Source organism: Epinephelus fuscoguttatus, linkage group LG15 (genome assembly GCF_011397635.1).
Source record: "Epinephelus fuscoguttatus linkage group LG15, E.fuscoguttatus.final_Chr_v1".
Lineage (NCBI taxonomy): Eukaryota > Metazoa > Chordata > Actinopteri > Perciformes > Serranidae > Epinephelus > Epinephelus fuscoguttatus.
The window spans coordinates 29,951,757-29,964,918 of NC_064766.1; the positions used below are offsets into that span (position 1 = coordinate 29,951,757).

General features: G+C 40.2%; 2 protein-coding genes across 3 annotated transcripts in view; both read right to left on the reverse strand.

Moving 5' to 3' along the window:
- Positions 1-23: 23 nt before the first annotated feature.
- LOC125902389 (cytochrome b-c1 complex subunit 10) lies at positions 24-4,105 on the reverse strand. Its single transcript, XM_049598702.1, has 3 exons — positions 3,988-4,105; positions 3,097-3,227; positions 24-389 (listed from the first exon to the last, which is right to left on the reverse strand). The coding sequence occupies exons 1-2, from the start codon at positions 4,035-4,037 to the stop codon at positions 3,107-3,109; spliced, it is 171 nt and encodes a 56-aa protein (XP_049454659.1). The 5' UTR covers positions 4,038-4,105; the 3' UTR covers positions 24-389; positions 3,097-3,106.
- A 978-nt stretch (positions 4,106-5,083) lies between these two features.
- The window catches only part of tcf3a (transcription factor 3a), a 33,324-nt gene continuing 25,245 nt past the window's right edge, over positions 5,084-13,162 (reverse strand). Inside the window, exons 18-20 of one of the 2 annotated variants that reach the window (XM_049598686.1) lie at positions 9,449-9,684; positions 7,977-8,108; positions 5,084-7,875 (exon numbers count right to left, since the gene is read on the reverse strand). In XM_049598686.1, the coding sequence (XP_049454643.1) occupies positions 7,984-8,108; positions 9,449-9,684 (361 nt within the window). In that variant the 3' untranslated portion in view covers positions 5,084-7,875; positions 7,977-7,983. Of the gene's footprint in view, positions 7,876-7,976; positions 8,109-9,448; positions 9,685-11,803; positions 12,043-13,162 lie in introns of both variants that reach the window. The other variant, XM_049598685.1, reaches the window with a different exon arrangement.

The window sequence follows — 13,162 nt, forward strand, 5'->3', positions numbered from 1 at the left end:
AATAATTAAACACAATCACAACATAGGACACATCTCATACTTTACTTCTTTTCTCCAAAACAATTACAGTATGACATGACGGACAGATTTTCCAATTCGTGAATCAGGTTTGACCCACAGCAGACTGATGATTAAAATAAATACCTGACCCTCAAAACCAAAGTCCATTTATCATCTGCGTTTTCATATTCCTTCCATCCACGTTTTCCCTGAAAGAACGCTGAAATGACAAACTCCAGTGCACTTCAGAAGATGATGATGGTGAACAGTTCAATGTTGACCGAGCTGCAGGGTGAAGATGACAGCTTCCAGTGGCCCGGCACACCAGGTACGAGCCGCAGCAGTTTTTTGTTCATCACTTAAGTCTTTGTGTAAAAAATAGCAGCAACCTGACCGGAGGAAAACAAAGTCATTAGTTTGAACAACAGAAAAGAGGTTTCGCTGTGACACACTAATCAAAGCTGATGAAAAAATGTTGTTTAGGTGACACCTGAAAGCACATTTGTCTGTTTGCTGTATTTTATTTTAAAAGCACAATATAAAATTCTACACTCAACAGCCAACACTGTTCAGAGACTTTCTGATTTTTGTGGGTTAACACATGATTTAATTTTGACATTTCCAAGCCAAAAAAACTAGGTCGCAGAGTGGTCGAAGGTTTGCCTGTCTTATTAGAGGCTGCTACTTGTGGTCTTAAAATAGGCCACTGTCCTGGATTCTGGTCTCCTGACACCTTTAAACTACCTGGCTTACAGTCTCTGACTTTCACTCTGATATCGTCCCCTCAGTCCTGATGGTTTCCTACAGTTTCATCAGGTTTCATCACATCAGTGGTGTTAACCAGGTGACATTCACCTCTTGTTTTTACCAGATGTGGCACTTAGTATCTAATGAGATGTAGAGACTAAAGCTAGGTTAGTGCTTACTGTAGTGAAAGGGTGCGTGAGCAAAAACTTCACCATGTATTTTGCACAAAGTTTGAAGGCTCTGCAACTTGTCACAGTGTTTGTCATCACATCCACCTCTGAATGTTTGTAACTAGATGCCTGCTGTGTGGGGGGCTTTTCAGACATGATTGCCACAAATGTTGATGAAAGCAAACAAGTAAGAAGTAAAATAATGGATTAATATTCATTCTTAATATGACACAGAGACGACATGATTGAGATCTATAAGCTTGTTTACCAAATATATGATTAAAATGATTCCAACTGGTGTGTTTTTCTGCAAAGAGAGAAAATTCCTCACACATTGTGCAGTAAAAACATGGAAAGAGCTTCCAGAGGATGTAGTGCAGGCTCCTCAATTAACTCTTTTTAAAACCAGACTGGATACACTCTGGTCAACAAAGGATATTTTGTATAATTTTAAAGCTGATTTGTGATTATTTGTTGTTGTAAATATTGTCATAAAAACATGTATATTGTGGTCTTGCAATATAAAGATAAATTTAAATAAATGTTTCAGGATGTTAGAAAGAGCCAATTTGTTTTCATATTCTTTAAAAACCCTGAAGCCCATGCCACGCTGTCTTACACAAGTATAATTATGGCTTTAGGTTGACACACTACAAATTTTGGGGAATAATTCAGACTTCTTTTACATTTCGTTTCATTACACTTATGTGTAGTTTAACTGTAAAAACTGTGTCGACTAATTTTCCCACTTCTGGGACACTGTAACGTTATGTCTTCTTCACGACAGTCCCAATGTTAACAAAGGCAGAAATGTTCAGAGAATCCATTGCTACAACTTTCTTTGGCACTCAGTTAGGGCTGGGCGATATTGAGAAAATCAAATATAATATCTTTGACAGAATACCTTGATGTTAATGCAGTGACATTGTATGGTTGACTATTGGTGATTTCACAAAATATTTACCTAAGATTCAAGATTAAAATGCAGCCTTTAAAACCATGAAATTAAAACACTTGGGATAATACAATATCCAAAATCTAAGATAAAATATCTCAAATCAGATAATTTATTATAATATCGGGGCGTCGGTGGCTTAGTGGTAGAGCAGGCACCCCATGTACAAGGCTGTTGTTGCAGCGGCCCGGGTTTGAGTCCAGCCTGTGGCCCTTTGCTGCATGCATATATCTCTCTCTCTCTCTCTCTCTCTCAATTGTCCCGTCCATCAAAGGCAAAAAAAATGCCCCAAAAATATCTAAAAAAAAAAAAAAAAAATAAAAAAATATATATATATATATATATATATATATATAATATCAATATATTGCCCTCTCAAACTCTTAGGTTTTTAAGTAGCAAAACGTGCATAAGAAATAGTGTCCCTGAGTATGCAGTGATGTCTATAGTCTCAGAGGTATTTCGGAAAACCAACATTGGTCGTGTTTGTTCAAATACATTGTGTATGTAACCCAGTGCAACAGTATGGCTCTGAGTCTGACAAGCATTTAATAGTTTTTAGACAACATATAGTTATATCAGATGGAGCCATAAGCTGGTATCAGGCTGTGGCTACACAGGCAACACTTGTTATCTGCTGTAACAGGGGCAGACCTTCCCCCAGTGCCGCTTGTGGTCTCTGTACACAGGTCTGACTCTGTTTCCACACAGCCTTTGGGAGAATGCTACACTTTGGTGTCATTTTGCAACTGTTCACTCACAGTGCTGCCACCATAGTAAACAGAGAAATAGATCTTCCATGCCCCTAAATCATGTAGTATGTAAAAAGACTCATCACGGAATTTCTCTGCATAGTTGCACACAATAACCATTAATGCTGCAGGTAGACTGGTGTGTGCCCTTTTTAAAGCATGCATAAGTTAGCGGTAATCAATATGGAGTTATAGAACAAAGGGTCTAAAAAATAACTATAACTATTTAAAAAATGTGTTTGCTTTTCAAATATTTCTTGTTTTGTCTAGATAAATAGAAACAGATAGGTAGAGACCATTTTAAATTAACGCAATAGGTTAGAAATGTGAGTCTGAATCGTTTTTGAAGTCTGTAAATGCACTTAAAACAGAGTGGGGCCATTGTACAACATGCAGCAGTGTCAGGTTCTTGTTTCTGGCTTTAAAAGACACAGAGGCTGCAGAAATAATGATGCTTACACAAAACACTAACCTGAGTGCCACTACTCGTCCTTCTTGAATTTGCCACTGACGTAGGGGACATAATCCAATATCACTCGCCAGTCTGTGAAGTGGACGAGAGCTACGCCTCCAGCTGTGCCCCATACAGCCAGAGTTGGGATCCTGTGGAGCAAACAACACTGTCAAGATTAAGCAACTTTACTTCAAATTAAGGTGAATGAAATGATCTGAGAACAAACTGAATTCAGTGAATGTAAATGGTGATTTTAAGGACAAACATCCATGCAAACATCACACGCCTTGTTGACTCCTTAAGAGATAAGTATTGGAACAACTTACTGAGTAATGCATGCATGAAATGAGCAACTTTAACTTCTATAGTCAATTATTATACTTGTTGTGTTAAAATATAAATAGATTTACTGGCTACAGCTTCACAAATACAAACACACCGTTTCATATCATTAATAGCTTGTTACACAAAACACAGATTTAAGGACACTGATTTGTCCTGATACCTGATGCTTGTGGACAAAACGAATAATGGATCTATATAATCTATAACGAAACCAATAGCTTCAGCCCTTTAGGAAAGATCAGTGGATCAGCTGGCTTGTTGATTAGCATAAAGCTATTCAAACTAAACAATAGATGTATGAAATTCACATTTTGCTGTCATGCTGAAAAAAGTCACTGAGGGATAAGGTAACACTGACTTTGTTTCTTACTTCATGAAGGTCATTTTATGCATCTTTAGGCGGAGATTAGCTGCCAGGTAGCTAAAGTCAGCATGTCCCCAAAGCAATGACCTCGGCTAAGCTAACAGCTAATGTTAGCTAAGGACACATCGAGACTCCGTTTAACAAAAGTCTGACTTATTCCCACCTTTTACTACTAATAAGATATTAAAGAAACATCTTACCATAATTTAGCAATAGCTGCATACTTCGCACCGATCACTTTACTGATCATTTTGGCAGGAATACGTCCTCCTGACGTTGGACGTGCCGCTTTAAGAGTTTAAAACTTCCGGTACTGGTTTGCTCATTACGCCTAGTGCGCATGTGCGTGGAGTAACTTCCGGTTACTCTAAAATAAAAGTCCGATGAATAAAACTGAGGAGCAGTTTGAAGCATTATTCCCGAGTTTCCCCATTTGTTACACCTTTATTATTCCAAGTTAGAATACATTATTAATTATTATTCCAGATGCTGCTTTATTCTACATATATGCGTGTTAATTTAAAGTATCAAATATTAATTTACACACAGCGAACAAGGTAGCTTTTCTGCATAGGAGGGCTGAAGACTCTACTTTATATAAATTTACGATATAGAATTATCAATATTTTAAAAAAAAAATGTACATTTATAAAACCTTATAAAATTAGATTTTGATATAATTATCAAAATATTTAAAAGATACATATATATACGCTTTTAATGGCGGTTGGCAAACTAGTTTTTACGTGCATTACTGCCACCTGCTGGACTGGAAGCTGTTATTAACTACCTTCTGGCTTCATCACATCTGTTGCCATCTATCAGTAGTTTTGACATTTTCCAGTCATTATAGTGTGTAAATATACCAGGAGGGCTCTTGCCTATCTATTTAGTTAATTCAATCCAGTATGTCATATTCTCAGATGGGGAATAACCATTTCTTCTCTTGGGGCTTCTACTCCATATTCCACCAACATCCACATGTTTTTAAATACTGTAAATATGTCTTCCTGTGTCACTTAAGTCCCAGTATTCCTGCCAGGTTTGTGCAATATGTATTCAGCTGAGTTCTGTGTGCTCTAGTGGCGATGGAAGATGACCTCACAGTGGAGCTAATTTCTGCCCCGCAGCGGACAAATCATGCTGTGGTGCTGCCATGAAAGCATGCCTACCTAACTGGTCTGTCCCGGCTGGGTAAGCCCAATTTCACAAACAAAACATTGAATGGAGCAACCTCTACCTGGTTGCATTGCAAAAAGGAAAATACATGTGTTTTTAAATTTCTTGGTTTTAAAAAGAGACATTTTGTTTGTTATTAAAAATGGCACATTTATTGCTACATTACTGTTATATACACAACAGTTCTCTATATCTACTTTATATATAAAAAATAGGAAACTGGAGGCACTTTGAGGACATAGCCTACATAGATGTTGTCCCCAAACATGAGTGAAGACAGAGAGATTTGTAGCAGTTCATCTGTTGTGAAGGACAGAAAGGGTTCTGTTAAAAACAAAAAAAAATATCTGGTGCATGATTTGATCCTCGGATACTGCAGAAAAAACTTTCATGTAAAGAATTAAAAAGTACAAGTCTTCAGTAGAGATTTTTCATATCACAACAAACACCACGTTTTTTCTGCCGAAAGGTTAGAGTAACTGAAAGGTAATGCTTGGGGCTCGTCCGCGGGGCGGGATCTGTGACAAAACATGACAGGTAGAAACCAAATACTGTTACATATCAGTATCAGCTTACAATGATAAAGCTGACGTATCATACAGCTGTACATACATATCAATGCACATGCCAGTCAAGGACAAAATTATACTTAACAAAATCAGTACATAAAAGATGAAACATTTTAAGTAGTTTTCAGCGTCAAAGTTGAACAGCAGGGGTCTCATTTATAAACTGCGTGCGACACTTCCCACGCAGGAGTTTTGATCTATAAAAACAGACTTGATTGGAGAAGCTTTGACCCATGCTTATAAACAGTTAGAGATGGGAAAATGGCGACACAGATGGAGAAATTGTTGTTGCACGCACATTTTTAGTATAGATCCAACGTATTCTTATAAATGAGACCCCTGTTTATTAGTCATCTTACATTTAATGACACGGACACTGAAGCAGTCAGCGTCACTGAGTGTAATTCTTCATTTAGATGTTCTGAGACACTGTCAGATGAAGTATATATGTTTTATACATCTGTAATATAAAAAGGTACAACCTATAAATCCTCAAATGCAACGTCATCCACCATGTAGCAGAGAAGTATTCAGGCACTGGTGAGTAACCATTATCAAAACTCCCAAAGTCAGGAAAATGACTAAGGCCACCCTATTTGATTCATTTTATGCTTCATATCACAATGAAACAGTGAATTATGTTGCAGATTGTGCAGACCGCCCCCGCTGCCCCTTCCTCAAACTAATCAACACGCTCATCAGAGAGCTGGACATCAGGGAGCGGAGAGGGGGGCGTGCTGAAGAAAAATATTGTTTCATTTAAGAAAAAAAAAAAAAATCTGTCGCAAACACCAGAACCATCCAATTACAACTGGCCTGACAGCTTTGTGCTGAAACATGCATTGTGGTTTTTTTTTTTTTTTTTAAAAAGAGAGCAATATCACAACATGTGATGTTACAGCCAGATAAGTTTGTCATTTCTAACATTTCTAAGCACCTGGCACGAAAAGAAAAACACCTCACTTTGTTCCTGGAATCTAAAAATCGAGAGTCGTGTTACATTTAAACAATGTAAACAAAAAATAAAGAAAAAGCATTCCAAAATGATAAAAACAAAACTCATACAACTATTTTACAAAGTAAAAAAAAAACAATAAAAAAAGATAAATCAATTCTACAAAAGGAAGATCCTCACAACAGGCTTTGCAGTTGTTCAAAAGGGGAAAACAAAAACACGTAATTCTCAACACACAGCAACAACCAAAACAAGTCCGTCAATGGCGAGTAAATTCTCTACAGGGCAGCAGAACACTCATGATCCCTTTCAATACTCAATTATTTCTGTCTTCTGGCAAAATGTGACACAAATCGCTCCGAGACTTCAGTTTAGTAAGTTCACCATGCTGTAACAGAGTCTTTAGGTGTGGTGTGACAGGGGCAGGCTGAGAGTGACTGACTTCATCATGGAGCTGAGCAGTGAGGATGACATCTGAACGCTCGAGTCCAACCGGTCAGGATGTGCACGTTTGAGTCAACATCACTGTGGTTCTTCGATCTGTATCGAGTCTTTGCTCGCGTTTGTGTCAGTGGAGGGTCTCTCTCCGGCGGGCTTTTCGTTCCACTTGCATGGCAGTGACCATAACAGATGTACAGGACTTAAGAGATAAGACTCCACAGTTAAAAATAAAGAAAAAATAACCCACCACGTGTGTGTGAGTCAGTGACTGTGGCACCTTTTCAGCCAAAGCAAGAAATTTAAAAAACACATCCAGAAATACAAAAAAGGTGTCAGCTCTCTGATTGCCACTTAGTTGCTGGATGTCTCCAAACCTGCCTCTGTAATTCAGTCATCACGTGAGAAATAATGATGATGACTATTTCATCTTAAACACTATGCATTAGGCCTCTTGTGGGCACGCTTTAACAGGTTCATAAACCCAGTGTCCCTCTTTGCCTGTGAAGAATGTAAGACCTGCTTTTCAGATGGGAATGCCAATAATCATCCAACAATACAAACCCTAACTCTGCTCACACAAGCAGTTGATCCAAAAAGTTTCATTTGATCCAAACAAGTTTTGCTCCCAACAAGTAAAAGCAATTTTTCCAAAGTGTCTTACAAAAACACAATCGTACGAATGTCCTTATATCCAATTTTCCGCCGTCTCCAAACCGCTGTCCTCGGTTCAAAGTGTTGTCACGTTAAGGTTAATACGTTTCCGCTCATTCTGTGAGAGTGTGCTTGTTACTTTTGTATTCGTAGTCAGGAATGTGGCCACCTGCTTTGTCAGTAATGAGGTGTGTGTGCGTGTGTGCTTTCCAAGAGTTGATTAACACACACTGAGATGCATGACAATGATAGATTAAGGCCACGTGTTCTAAGGGCTGTACAATCAACAGGAACTGGAAGAGAGAAGAGAAAAGACAATGAGTATTTTCACAAAACGAACCCAAGCTATTGTTCAGGCACCACAAATCCCACTGCGCACACTCTGTAGACTGACCTGAAAGTTACATATGTCCATCTCCTCCTAGACCAGGGTGCCCCCCACCCAGCTGCATCTGGGAGTCCACGCCTGAAACTTTCTCCTCCTCTCTCCTCTTGAGGCAGGCAGCCTTTGGGTTCAAATTACGCTCTTTGGGGAAAAGGATCAACATAGAGATTAGACACAGTAAAGGAAGAAGAACAGAACGTCTTGAGATTATCTCACTATGCTTTACCCTCAGGAATCTTTTTAAAAGGTCCAGTTTGTAGGATTTAGGGGGATATACTGGCAGAAATGGAATATAATAAGTGTGTTTTTCTTAGTTTATAATCACCAGAATATAAGAATCATGTTTTCATTAGCCCAGAATGAGCAAACCAAACACCCACTCTAGATTGGGCCACCTGAATTTTTGCATCAGCCACTGAAGTGAGAAGCCCCTCCGTGATGAGCAGCTTTAGAAAAACACTGATCTTTAACGTGAAACTGTTTTATTCAGCGTTTTTACTGGTTTAAATCACTAGGTTTGTTTGTTTTGGAGAGGGGGAGACCCCTGCTGATAATTCGGCTGCAGGTAAAAACCTCCTGAATGTCTGGATCTTAATTTATCAAAGGAAAAAACATGAGCACGCGTTAGCAAGCACTGGGAAAACGGGCTGTCTCTGACATGCCAAACACCATTAGAAAAACATTGATTTTCAACGTGAAACTGCTTTATTCAGTGTTTGCGGGTCTAAATCAATGTGTATGTTTATTTTGGAGAGGAAAAGACCTCTGTGGATAATTTGGCTCACGGTAAAAACCTCCCATCTGGATTAGAAATAAGATGAGCACAGATTAAATTGCCAGAGAAAATAGGTGAGCACACATTAGAGTTTGTCTGTGAAGAGCCAAACAGAATCAGAAAAACACTGATTTTTAACATCAAACTGCTTTATTCAGTCTTTTTACCGGTTTTAATCACCTGGCCTAAATGTTTTGGAGAGGAAGAGACCTCCGTGGATAATTCGGCTCCTAGTAACAACTTCCCGAACAATGAACACTGAAGGAAGGAGTTTCCTTCCTAACCAGGAAGTTTCAGTTGGTTGCAATCTGCAATCCTCACTACTTGATGCCACATAATCCCCCTGAATCTTACAAACTGCTCCTTCAAGACATTAAAGCAGAGTTTTGAGCGCACAAACAGTCAGTAACAGACAAGGAGAACAAAAAAATGGGAAAGGTAAGACAGGAAAATGAGAAGTAAGATGAAAATTGCAGGCGTTTGGCAGAAAGCAGGGATATACTTCCTCAGATATTCTCCCTTTCTCCTCCATTTCTCAAAGTGATACGAGCAAATAGCAAAGAGAGAGTGAAGGCTTCACAGTAAGTGAGAACAAAATTAGAGGAGAGATTTTCCTACAGGTGAGTGACTGGCCACTTGTCCAGCTATGATAAGAGATGGTTGGTTGGTTGATGTGGATCAGACCCTCCTGTATTGGCTGACCTACCTCGCACCTGCTTCTCCAGGCCCATTATGACCTGGACAGCCTGCTGCAGGATGATAAGCTTGGTCTGGGCCTTGTCGCTCTGCAGGTGGACCTGACACATCCTGCCCAGCTCTCTGAAGGCTTCGTTAATGTCGCGCACGCGCACCCTCTCCCTAGCGTTGTTAGCATGGCGGCGCTCGCGCTCCCTCTGCTCCTTCTCCTCGGCAGTCAGGTTCTCATCGGTCACCGAGACAACGCTGCAGCCAGGAGGAGAAGTGGGGGTTGGAGGGGCTGGTTAACAAACCCAAATCACAACCCTTGCTGAACCTAGGCTACAACTGCAGTTACACTCTTTTAAACCTGTAACACAGCTCTTAGTGTGCCTTCCTTCCTCTATATGCTGACCTCAAGCTCTTTACCCAAGATGAGACAGGTGGAACTGCTGAAGAAGATCCCAGTGGAGTGGGGCTGTGCTGCAGGAGAGTGAGCGGAGGGGTGGGAACTGTTTTTTGTACATCTAAAATATGAAAATGATAAATAATACATCTAAAAATGAATGGATGTGTTCTCAAGAGCTTTAAGTTTAACTCTAAATGATCTCAAGCCAAGAACACTGACGATCGAGATGCAACAGTCGACCTGAGCGACCAGGTCTAATGGATCTGCCCTGAAGTCTAACCAACCAACAATGATTTCTTTTGGTCATTGGGGTCCAGGATGGAAGTTTAGGGGATATGGTGACTGTCCAGCAGAATGAGAGAAGTTATGAAGAGGGAGAGAGAAAGGGAGAGAGAGGAAGCAAAACCCTCTGCCAACATAGAAAGAGCCACAGAGAAAAAAAAGCCAAGAGGAGAGACTGAGGGCATCGTGTTAAATACATCAGCAGCAGGAGATGTATTTATCTGAGTGTGAGGAAGAGGAGGTCACTGTTGATATCTGTAAAAAGAAAATGACAGAGGACGGGGGAGTGAGTGGAGAAACGGAGAGGTTGGTCTCGAAAAAACAGGGTGGCAAAAAAATGAAAGGGTTAATGCTCAAAGGCTGGGACATGCGGCACAGAAACACTGCAACGAAGCTGACGACAGGTTAATACACATGACAACAGACAGCCCTGCTTTCATGCTAACCGGGGTGCCAGTGAACAGACAGGTATGCTATGAGTGGAGGGTTTATTAAAAAAAAAAAAAAAAAAAAGAAAAGAAGAAAAGAAAAGGACATCTTAATGCTGAAATAACGTAGAAATTAAAATGACTTTGTGGTTTAACAAAAGCTCAATGAAGGAAAAAGCAAATGAGCACATTAAAAGATGTGTTAATACAGTCAGAGGGCGAGGCAGAGACATGTAAGCATTTACACAGTGGAAACAGACAGCCAATTATAAGACAAGGCAACACATACTGCATCAGAACAAGTAGACGTCCTGTATGTGTTACCAGAGGACGAAAACCTTAGAAGATGAAGTGGAGAATGGGCGTGTCTTAAAACAGTCACACAGCTTCACTTCCTTATGCCGTGTCCTCTTTGTGTGGATCATTTCTGGGATGGACTGGCGCTCACTGACGTTTGGTTTAGCTGTATTCTGAATACAGCTACTGTCTTTAAAAATAGATTACATGAGGGGATTGCTTTATTTGTTTCTGTAGTATTTGCTTTGACACCCTGCCCTAAATGAATGCAAGGCGTTTGATTGCACTGTTTTATATTGAAATGTTCTAACTGGCCACGAGCAATGCAGCCTCTGTTTTGACTTTTGTCAGACGCCCTGTTTCTATTTATTCCTGGCGTTCACTTATAAAGCTCCTCAACGGACGAAGAACGGCTGATTTGTGAAGGTGAAATGAGGAGTTATTGACACAACACTTCCTTATTTGACAACAAAAACCTAAATAAGATGGCAGCTGGTTTGAGGGAGATCACCAGGGAGATTAAAGTTTCTGTTAAATAACCATCGCTAAGAACAACCTATTTGCTTTTGGCTATATTGTGTGTCATTTCCAGTAAATGTCACATTATAAAACATGAGTTTTAGGATTAAAAAGCACAAAGATCGAAAGATAGCAAGTTCTTACCAATCTTTAAAGTGGTTACATCTTCAGTCGAGCACACAAGACATAACAGAGGTGGATGTCTTTAGTAATCTTTAGAGGTATATGTTTTAAAAGTAACCCCCCTAAAACAGGTGCTCACTGGTATTTAGCAGGCGTAATGTGTTTACCACCACAAGTGGAGTGCCATGAATTACCACAAGTAATTTTTCAAAGTTTTATAATGCCTAACGGGACGTGTTGGGAGCTGGGAAGTGAAGCTGTGGGAGAGTTTTATTTTGCAAAAGAGGCCCTTCCCCTCCTCTTCCTTCCTCCCTGGACACCCACTGACCTCGAACTTGCTGCTCCAGGTTGAGAATAACGTTAACGGCCTGTTGCAGCACGATCAATTTGGTCTGCGGTTTCTCGTGGCTCAGATGGAGCTGACACATGCGGCCCAGCTCCTTAAAAGCCTCGTTGATGTCCCGCACCCGTAGCCGTTCGCGGGTGTTGTTTGCCATCCTCCTCACTTTCTCCCGCTCAGCCTTAATCTCCACTGGCAGATCTTCATCGTCTTCCTCATCATCCAGACTAGCGAAGAGCCAATGGCAGGTGAGGAGGGAATGAAACAACAGTATGGGTACAGTTCACTGAAAATAAATTCCTAATTATAGTGTAAAATAAATTTTCAGTAACAAACACTGCTACAGAGGTGGGTCACATTAGCGTTCGGTCGCAGCACTTTGTCAGTTTTTGACCAAATGATACCAGAATGATGGAGCCTGAGGAACAGAATCCACATCTGAAGAACAGCACAGGAACCAAAATTTGTACTTGGTTCCTGTGGTCAAAATGCTGGTAAAGAATCAACAGAAAATATTGCTGATAAACACTTAAATGTGAGATAATGTGATTGACTGTAGCAGTGTTTATAGCTGTGATTTTATTACTTCAAAGTTCAGGTCCAATTTCGTGAAGTGTTGATCTGGTTTAAAGGAATACTTCACCAACAATTTGTGCATCAATTACTCCATGCCTGTGACCTTGAATTTGCCAAGAAAACTGTGTTTCTCACATGCCTCCTGAACAGAAAATCTAAAAAGGCGTGGGGTCCACGTTTAACAACAGCAATATACTACAACGCATGTAGTATAATCCAAGTCTCATTTAATCAGTTGATTGCTCACTAATTCCTAGGGCTGTGTGATATGACGATATATATCGTGTGATGAGAGAAAAATGTCTATCGTTTCATATTTTGCTCTATCGTTTATATCGTTGTGACGCAAATTACACTTTTTACGGCAATATTTTTCTTCATTTGGAGTCTGTCCATCTTTTGCATGGATCTCATTGATAAATTACTCCTCGTGGCTTTTTAATTCAAGAAGCTTTTACGGCACTTACAGTAACATAATGAGTTTATGTAACTCCACCGCTGTCTGTCTCTGCTGCGCTGCACTGAGGGCTCAGCCCCGCAGAGACGCAGCGAGACGGCGAATATATCCAGACCAAATCAGGTGGTGCTGAATATAGCCTCAGTGTTGAGCGGGAGGTGTGTGGGGGTGTGGGCGTGTTTGTGCTTTAGAACATAACCGCTGTGAAACAATCAGAAAATAATGTTTTATTGATCTGATTCACCAGCTTTCTCGCTACTAGCACTGTCTTCACTCACTCTCGAGCTTGCTCGACCACAGCTGCTCGCTCTCGC